The sequence below is a fragment of the Macaca mulatta genome, chromosome 19, assembly GCF_049350105.2.
Source record: "Macaca mulatta isolate MMU2019108-1 chromosome 19, T2T-MMU8v2.0, whole genome shotgun sequence".
NCBI lineage: Eukaryota > Metazoa > Chordata > Mammalia > Primates > Cercopithecidae > Macaca > Macaca mulatta.
This window is the reverse complement of record NC_133424.1, coordinates 8,834,506-8,844,399: the sequence shown is the minus strand read 5'-3', so window position 1 is coordinate 8,844,399 and position 9,894 is coordinate 8,834,506. Positions and strand designations below refer to the sequence as shown.

The following is a 9,894-nucleotide window of genomic DNA, read 5'->3' as shown; positions in this document are numbered from 1 at the left end:
CTCCCCAGGTTCTTCAAGGGACGGGCTACTCATGTTTCCCTCCCGGGCCTAGCGTATGGACAGGCAGGGGTGGAGGACAGCCACGCTCTCCTTCCACCCACCTTGCTCAGCGTCTCACACCAATGCTACCCACAGTAGGACGGGCCTCAGGTCTCACGCTGCCCCGTCCAGGGATTGGGTTCAGCCTAGAACCCGGGACTGGCCCTTGGGTGGCTCAGTTGAGGTAGCAAGAGAAGGTGCCCTTTGGGCTTGGCTGCTGGGGCCCTGGCCTTTCCCACACAGGGACCCCAGGCCTGCCTGGCGAGCCTGTGGATAGGTTCAGCTCTGCTGTGTGAGCCTGGGCAGTGTTCTGGCCTCACTTGATTCTGACGGCAATTTGGGGCCCACGGGAGGGTGCAGGACCTTAGAGTGGAGTATCCCAAGACAGGAGTGAGGTGACGGCAGCAGCACAGAGCTGGCAGGGGGCAGCCACAGGATCCCACTCCCTCCTGGCATGAAGGAGAGGGCATGCAGGCTGAGCTGGGCACCTTGACAGGAGGCTCGGCCACGAGGCCTGCTGTCACAGTGGGCCCCAGAGACAGCAGCCAGGAGGGTGGCCCCAGAGCCCAGGGAGGAACTCTCAGACGCAGTCCCCACCCCGACCCTGTTACCCACCAACCCCACACACCCACTCTGTAGTGGGTATCTGGCAGCTAAATAGTGACGGTGGACATGCTGTTTCCTAATGTTGCTTTCTTCCAAATAAGAGGCTTGGGTGTCTATTGGGGATGTCTGTCACCAAAATATCTTTGGGCGCTGACACCGTGGAGTCGTGGCTTCAGCCGGGAAGAAAGTCTGAAGTTTTAATCTTCTGTTAGTCATTGGTTTTCTTTACTCCATCCATTTGTTTTCACTTTTAGGTTAATTTTTGTTTATTTCCTTAACCAGACTTCCAGCCTGGCCCACAGTAGACTGACCTGACTTTTGCTTTTCAGTTTTGAAAGTCCTAGCATTTTTCCCCCTAACTCCGTTTTTGTTGGTTTGTTAAAAAGGTTTGTCCAGAGGGGTTGCGTTTATCCGGTTTGACAAACGGTCGGAGGCAGAAGAGGCAATTACCAGTTTCAATGGTCATAAACCCCCAGGTTCCTCTGAGCCCATCACAGTGAAGTTTGCAGCCAACCCCAACCAGAACAAAAACGTGGCACTCCTCTCGCAGCTGTACCACTCGCCAGCGCGACGGTTTGGAGGCCCCGTTCACCACCAGGCGCAGAGATTCAGGTGGGTCGGGAGGGTGCGCACTCCTGAAAGCCATACGTAGCCCCGCTGGTGGGCGACGGCACAGCCACAGAATAGAAACCACGGGGACGCTCGACTGATCCTGCCAGAGAGCACGTTTCAGAATCATTCTGCAGCTCCGCACCACAATTTCATCAGAAAGGTGTCTGTAGGAAAGCTGTTTACTTCCGATGGGGCGTTGTCTTTCATGGGAATCAAAACAGTGACTCCAGGCTAGACACAGTGGCTCATCCCTGTAATCCTAGCACCTTGGGTGGCCAAGAGAGGAAGATCGATTGAGCCCAGGAGTTCAAGACCAACCTGGGCAATATTGTGAGACCCCATCTCTACAAAAAATACAAAACTGGCCAGGCATGGTGGTGCGCTCCTGTAGTTGCAGCAACTCAGGAAGCTGAGGTGGGAGGATTGCTTTAGCCCAGGAGGTTGAGGCTGCAGTGAGTTGTGATCATACCACTGCACTCCTGGGCCACAGAGCCAGAACCTTTTTTTTTTTTTTTTTAAAAAAAAAAAGACGGCACCAGTCCCCACCAGTTGCTATGTGAGCGTGAGCACCAGTCCCCACCAGTTGAGTGTGAGCGCTTAGAGCTTCAACACGCAGTTCCTAGTAACAGGAGAACGGAGCAGCGAGCTTTAAACATGGTTTCATGCCCAGTGTCGGGGAGCACACACCAGTAATCTCAGCTATCAGGAGGCCGAGGTAGGAGGATTACTTGAAGCCCTGAGTTTGAGCAGCCTGGGCAGCAAAGTGAGACCCCCGTTCCTACAAAAAGTAATGAAAAAACGGCGTGGTGGTGCTGGCCTTTAGTCCCAACTACTCAGGAAGCCACGGCGGGAGGATCGCTTGAACCCAGGAAGTGGAGGCTGCAGTGAACTATGATTGCACCACTGTACTGCAGCCTGGGTGACAGAGTGAGACCCTGTCTCTAAAAAGTAAATGAATAATGAACGTCTCATATCTGTGGGAGGAAAGATGCTGTCTTAGGTATAGTCGGGTGAGAGCAGATCTTCCAGAGTTCCTAGACATGATCAGCAGCCCTAAGGCAAACTTTCTTCATACACCTGCCTTGTGCAGTCATTTGTATTGGTGAATGTTATCAGTATGCATTCTGTTTATGAGCCCTGTCCTAGATGGGAGCAGTTTTCCCGGATTCCTTAGTCTTTCCATCCTGAAAATGGGTCTGGCTGCCAGGATGAAGTGGGATAGAGGTGATGAGAGTCAGGGCCTTGGACTCCAGGATCTGGTGTGCTGTTGCCTCAGAAACAGCAGAGGTCTCAGTGTCAGGGCTGTTTTGTTTCGTTCCTCAAGGAATGACATCGAGGGCTTATCTCAGGTATGACAAGGATAGATATCCCATTTTTAATGTTTTTATTTTTTGTTGAGATGGAGTCTCACTATGTTGCCCAGGCTGGTCTTAAACTCCTAGCCTCAAGTGATCCTCCTACCTCAGCCTCCCAACGTACTGGGATTATAGGCGTGAGCCCGGCCCCATCGTTGTTTTAACAGTGAGGCTGGGTGGGCGCTGCCCACTGCCACACATGCTGCTGTGAGAGGTGTTATTCTCATGGCTGTGTTACCCAGCATTCTCCGCCTGGCTCAAATTCCAAAGCTGGCCTGCCTGCCTTGAGGTTTCTGGGTTGAAGACAAGGCTGGAGAAGCTTCTCTGGACAGAATGGAGCTGAATTTTAAAATCCAGCTGTAGGAATTCCACCATACAGTTGGCACTGCTCTTGATGGGGCGGGCTATATGGGCAGTGGCGTTGGGTGAACTGCTCCTTAGCCTGGAAGGAAGACAGGGAAGGTTGGAGGAGGAGACATGGGACTCTGGTCCCGGTAATGAGGACGGGAAAAGAAAGGGGAAACCAGAGGAGTGGACATTTCTGGTCGAGCAGGAAAGTGAGTGGCAGGGCAACCACCAAGACAAAGTTATGGAAGGAAGTGGGGAGGGCGGGAGAGTCTAGAGGGAAGGATCTGCTCAGGAGGCTGAGAGAAGAGGAGGAAGAAAGACCCAGACTGCAGGGAGTTTGCCGTCAGTCCCTATCACGTCCAGAAAACCCCGGAGAATTGGGTTGGAGGAAAAGAGAGATTTATGACTGTCAAGACCAGAGAAATCAGCAAGAGAAAAACTACCAACAAGAGTAATTCTTAAGAAGGCCGGGCACATTGACTCACGCCTGTAATCCCAACACTTTGGGAGGCCAAAGCAGGAGGATCACTGGAGCCCAGGAATTTGGGACCAGTCTGGACAACATAGACCCTGTCTCTACAAAAAATGTAAAAATTAGCCCAGTGTGGTGGCACACACCTGTGGTCCCAGCTACTCAGGAGGCAGGAGGATCACTTGAGCCTAAGAGTTTGAGACCATACTGGACAACATAGTGAGACCCTGTCTCAAAAAAAAGAAAAAATCACCCTTGGGCTAGTGAGCTGCCCCGTGGGAGCTGGTGTCCTCTTGTGTCTGTTGAGAGGGTGAATCGGTTTAATGGCACTTGAAGGCACTCACTTACCTTAGCTGATAGGGCCATAGCCTGAAGCCCAGTTTTATTTTGGAGCAGGAAATCCTTCTCTGCATGCATCGTGCGGCTTCACAGATGCTGTCTTCGCAGATATACGGTACTCAGATATTCCCAAACTGACCCTCAGACTTTTACTTTTTTAATTTGAGAAAGTTCCAGAGGGAAGCATGGCTTTAGGAACTGTTTTGTCATCTACCTTAATCCTTATTACGGCATCTGTACGTTTTCAGAAGGCTTTATTTTTGTTTAGTTTGGTTTTAGTTTGATGAGGTTTTTGTTTGTTTTTTTCCTAGAGATGGGGTCTCTCTGTGTTGCCCAGGCTGGTCTCAAACTCCTGGCCTCCAGTGATCCTCCCACCTTGGCCTCTGAAAGTCCTGGGATTCCGGGCTTGAGCTACCACGCCTGGCCCAGAAAGGCTTTTTTTTTAAATGTAAATAAAAGTATCACTGTGGAAAGAGCCCCACGTGTGTGGTCAAGTTTGGTGAGTCTGCAGTTGCTGGTGTCCCAGGGCCCTTCCCTGTCCCTTGAGTTCTCAGCCCTCAGTGGTTTGGCCCCTGGCCCTCGTGGGATGTTGAACTGCAGCCACAGAAGGTTGGTTGCCTGGTGCGTGGGAAGGAATTCTTGGGCCCTACAGTGGCCCTGGCAAAGGCATGCTCTAACCAAAGACCACTGGGCTATGAACCCTTGGGGGTGGGTCATGATGAGGGGAAGGTGCAAAATCTGGAAAAAGGAGTTCAGCCCCTGCACGTACCCCACAGTACGAGGAGAGTTTCCTCCAGGGAGAGCTGAGGCTGTCCGCGCCTGCAGAGCGTTTCTACCCTCAATGGAGGACCCGGAGAAGCGCCCATCATCTAAAATGTGGGGAACCGCAGGAACCCCTAAACAGAAACCCCCACATACACAGTGGGAGGAGCGGAGGTCACCAACCAGCCCCTCAGAGTCAGCTCCCTATAGAACAGGGTCCTGCCCCTCCATTACTGTATTTAATTCCTCCCAGTTTAAAACAATGTCATGGTTTTGACCCATGCAGGTGTCTCAACTGTGAGCACCTCGTGGCTGCGCAGAGCGGGATAGGGCCCAGCGGCCATGGTCAGCATGTGTCCAGGCCTTGCCCCATCACCAGGCCGCCTGCACTGACTGTGGCCTGACGCTTGCTCTCTGTCCGCCAGGTTCTCCCCCATGGGCGTCGATCACATGAGCGGGCTCTCTGGTGTCAACGTGCCCGGAAATGCCTCCTCCGGCTGGTGCATTTTCATCTACAACCTGGGGCAGGACGCCGACGAGGGGATCCTCTGGCAGATGTTTGGGCCCTTTGGCGCCGTCACCAATGTGAAAGTGATCCGCGACTTCAACACCAACAAGTGCAAAGGGTTTGGCTTTGTGACCATGACAAACTATGAAGAAGCCGCGATGGCCATAGCCAGCCTGAACGGCTACCGCCTGGGGGACAAGATCTTACAGGTTTCCTTCAAAACCAACAAGTCCCACAAATAACTCGCTCATGCTTTTTTTTTGTACGGAATAGATAATTAAGAGTGAAGGAGTTGAAACTTTTCTTGTTAGTGTACAACTCATTTTGCGCCAATTTTCACAAGTGTTTGTCTTTGTCTGAATGAGAAGTGAGAAGGTTTTTATACTCTGGGATGCAACCGACATGTTCAAATGTTTGAAATCCCACAATGTTAGACCAATCTTAAGTTTCGTAAGTTATTTCCTTTAAGATATATATTAAACAGAAATCTAAGTAGAACTGCATTGACTAACCAGTCCCTCTGGATGGTGGTGAACCTGAAGCATGCTTTAACCTCTAAGACTGTCTAACACGCGTTTCATTCAATGTCTCCACAGACTGGGTAGCAAAAAAAATCACCTTTTAGTTTTAGTTTTTAATCTAAAGATGTTAGACAGATGCTGAGTGTGCGTTTTCTCAACCGCTTCAACATTGTAAGCGATGTATGCTTTGGTTGACAGGAAGTTCCTTTTCCAGGCAGGTCCCATTGCCACCTCCTGCTCACTCAGTCCCGGGCTCTGCCAAGTGGTCCTGGGAATGGCGGTGGGCCCGTCCAGCGTGGGCCACCACTGGGGCCGAGGGCCGCATGCCGGGCGGGCCCTCCAGAGAAGGACACAAACGTGTTTCGTAAGCCCAGGCACCAATGGGAATGGACCAAAGAGTTTCAGGGAAACTCCAGTATATTCCAGAGTTAGATCTAAGCTCCAGGCACGCCTGAAGATGTGTTGCTACTCTGACGCCCCGAGTTTCTGTCCACACATTGCATGCACAGCGCCCCACACATTGGATACTGTTGTTCCACGATAATTTCTCCCGTTTTCCAGAGCATTTAACATAGCTTGGAGGCGTAAGATGGCTCTGTTTTTTAATAACACAGAAACATTTGAGCATTGTATTTCTCGCATCCCTTCTCGTGAGCGCTTAGACCTTTTTCTATTTTAGTCGCATTTTGTTTTGGAATTTTGCTTTTGTATGAACACTCAGCAGAAAAGTACTTACTTCTTGCCAGTTATCTATTAACCAAAACCTTTGATTTGTAGTTTTAAAGATTAACCCTCAAAGTTCTCTTCATAACTGCCTTGACATTTTGGGTTGTTCTGTTCTGTTAATTTTCTTTTGCTTTTTTGTGTTTTTTGTTTGTTTTTACTTTTGCATTTAAGACCATTAAATTTGATTTTGTTTTGCTCGAATTTTGTTTTGTTTTTTATTTTACCTTTTCTTTCTTTTTGGCTAGGGAAGGTGCAGGCGGCCCAGCATTCAGGGAGGAGTCGTAAGATCTTAAGAAACCAATACTTGCCTCAAGCAAAAGCATTTCTGAATATGTGACGCAGGAATGTGCAGTTACAGGCTGGTGGCTTTTAAACCGGGAGCCTGAAGGAAGGGTGAAAGAGAAAGCCTGTGAAATAGGCAGGGCCAGATCGCCCAAAACTCCTCAGGACTGGGATCTGGCATTTATAAATAGTATACAGAGAGAATCACAAACAGGATAACTTAGTACCAGCAGTTTTTAACCTTGACGTGAGACTAAAACGTGACCGTAGGCTGTTTTTTAGTTATTGCTCTCATGAGATGACGGCTGTATTTATCTGTTTATTTATACCGATCTATTTATTTATTTATTTATTGAAGTGGGAAATGGAGCAATAGGCAGGCACCACTGTCCCCAGAGCAGGTCAGCGTCTCTAGAGGCCCCTGGACAACTGAGGATGCCCATCCCCTCCCCTTTCCCTGATCTTTTACCGAGGGGCTGTGTGCGCGATCCTTGCAAATTGATGATGTTGCCATCTGTACCCAGGCCACATCTCATAAAAGTCGGCCTGGTGCCAGAGAGGACCTCCTTTCTCCCACAGAATCCCAGATCCTCAGGAACCTAAGCCAAAACCGAGGCCCGTTTGCCCAGATTCGACACAAAAGAGGGTCCTTGCTCTGTTGCCGGAGAGCAGTCTCCACCCTGGGACCAGAATGTTTTCCTGGAAAAAGAAGCCTTTCAGGTTTCCCCAGGCCAGCATCTTCAGATGGAAGGTGGGAGCCAACACCTTCTGATGGAAGGTGGGAGCCAGCATCTTCTGATGGAAGGTGGGAGCCAACACCTTCTGATGGAAGGTGGGAGCCAACATCTTCTGATGGAAGGCTGGATTCCCGCTTCTGAAACTCCCCTTGGAGTCTCACTGCCATACATGCCCGTAGCTAGCATTCAACAGAGAACTCTGTCTTAAGCTTCAACTGTGAAAAGGATGACGGGCTTGTAGCCAGCACCTCAGCTTCTTTCCTCGCCCCTTTTTATCCGAATCCTATCAGTTGTTCTGATGCTGGGACAGGTGAGAAGAAACTGTGAAGTGTATGAGCCTTTGAGAGTTCCCTGAAGTTTCTCAGTTCAGGAACATTCTCATTGTACGTGGTCTCCACTGTTTTAACAGCCTTCTAGCTAAAAAATTCCAACGCCTTTATTTGGGAGTCTTAACTTGCAAGCTTGTGGAAGGATTTAGCTTTTGAACTGTCACTCCTGAAAAGCAATCTCCGTTCCCATCAAGGTTCTAGTTGCCGGCCCTGTGCCCTCCAAGTTCATTACATCTTGCCAAGGCCTGTTTGCAAAGGGGAGATCCCTTTTCTTTAAAAAGGCACAACTCAAAAGAAACCATTTCTTTAAAAATTTTACGTAGATGAGTCGTATTTATAGTTAACAAAAATGAGTGCTCTCCTTTTATTTGGGAATTTCGATGAAAAAGCGTTCAGAGTAGATAATGTTCATTTATCAAAAATCTGGTTTGGGAAATACCAAAGAGGCTTTGATTGAATTCCCTTTTGACCTGTGTGTAACTTCCTCTGGTAGTTAGACCCCAGGCAACTCCGAATTTGTGAACCTGCTTCCTGATGAATTCTCCCTTGTTCCCCCTTGGCTTTGCCATTATTTCGTTTTCAGTGTGATTTGCCAAGCCACAGTTTTCTGTGCTGGCTGTGCCTCTAGTCACAGCTCTGTGACTGATTCCCTCCCGGGTGCTGAGTCCTCTCCTTGGCCACTATCCTGCGTGAATATCCTGAAATTTATGGACTTCCTCAGGGGCCTGCCCGCAGGTGGTGCTGGGTGGGTTCCACCACCTTCTCCTGGAAGGTGAACCTTTTCCTGGCCAAGGGCAGCTGCCTTAACCTCTGAGAGTCTGCGCTTGGCCTTAGTCCTGGAGACCCAGTCTCCAGGGACTGAATCGTGCTGCTGTCGGGAGCCAAGGCCGGCCCTTTGGAGCTGGCAGCCCAGGGGTCCCTGCTGGATCAGAGAAACAGAAGCACCCGAAGACGGTTAGTGGCAATTCCTTGACCAGTTTGCTTCCAAACGAAGGCCATTTGTCCACCAGGCATTGAAAAGACATGACTTAACCAGTCCGGTATCGGACTTGAAAATCAAAATTGACATCACTCAGCTGTTACATTTCACATCCCATTCAGCCCGGTTTTATTTCCATGTGCTTTTCGCAGCCTTCCTGTGTTGGATGAAAGAGAATAAGAATTCACCTGACAGGAGGCCTCTATCGTCTGTCCCTCCACCCCTCCCTCCACCTCAATCCCCTCCCATCTTCCCCAGACCTACCTCACCTACTAGGACCTGAGGCAGCTCCTTAGCAGAGACCCCTGGGGTTCAGCAGACTCTGGGGGTCAGGGAGTCCTGTCCCCAGACTTCCCAAGACAGCCCTGAAGTCACAAGTGCTTTTTTTTTTGAGTGGCATTGGCAATTGGCATGTAACGATGGCAGTAGAATCTGAATCTCGGATCCCAGGCAGGGTTCACGTTTCCAAACCTTTTGATTTCCCCTGACTTCTAATGGCCGGATCCTATTTTTCTACCTTTCAGTGACATCATTCAGGTTTTTTTCTTGGCCATTTTAAAAAAAGCTTTTTTTTTTTTTTTTTTTTTTCTCGCTTGTAAGTCACCGCCAGTACGTAAGTTTGGCTAACGGAGACTTTGACAGGACTGGATTTTTCTTCCACTAGAAGAGAAGGCTTTTCCGTTGGTTTGGGGCCACCTCTTTGACCATGACCATGTGATGTTCCGTTTACAGTGACTTGCTTTGGGGGAGGGGAGGCTCTCTTAACCGATTCCCATGTTGTACAGTAGATGGTTAGACCTTTTGTATATTAGTGTGTTTTAAGTTATTGATTTGTTTTATATAAAATAATTTATTTTTCAGGTGCCATTTTTCATTTTAACTTTGTTTTTACATGGGTTTGTTTTCAATAAAGTCTGACACTGGTGTCCAAAAGTCAACAACAAAATGAATCCCATTGTGTTCTTTTGAAGATGCTTATGTAACTTTTAAGTTTTTAAAATTATTTTCAGAAAAAAAAAAAAAAGAAAGAAAAGCCCTCACCGGTTTTCCATCAGCCCATTGCCTTTTTATTTTTATTTTTAATCCTTGTGAATAAATGTTCTTTAGTGTTTTAGGAGGAAAAAGCAAACCTAGATTTTGATAACCCAGAAGACTTCAGATTAATAAAGAAACTTTGAAAGAAGACCATTTTTCAAAATTTTAGTGAAGTGTGAATATTTTTTGTCAATGGCTTTCTCAAAGAGAATGAAACTTTTGCACCATTTTCAGAGTTTTTATA

The 9,894-nt window shown here is 48.5% G+C and overlaps 1 protein-coding gene across 2 annotated transcripts in view; it reads left to right on the top strand.

Annotated features, from left to right (window-relative positions):
* ELAVL1 (ELAV like RNA binding protein 1) overlaps positions 1 to 6,489 on the top strand; it is a 44,286-nt gene extending 37,797 nt beyond the window's left edge. For both annotated transcript variants that reach the window (XM_015122716.3, XM_077979877.1), the window contains exons 5-6: positions 1,032 to 1,257; positions 4,959 to 6,489. In XM_015122716.3, the coding sequence (XP_014978202.1) occupies positions 1,032 to 1,257; positions 4,959 to 5,283 (551 nt within the window). In that variant the 3' untranslated portion in view covers positions 5,284 to 6,489. The remainder of the gene's footprint in view (positions 1 to 1,031; positions 1,258 to 4,958) is intronic.
* Positions 6,490 to 9,894: the final 3,405 nt, after the last annotated feature.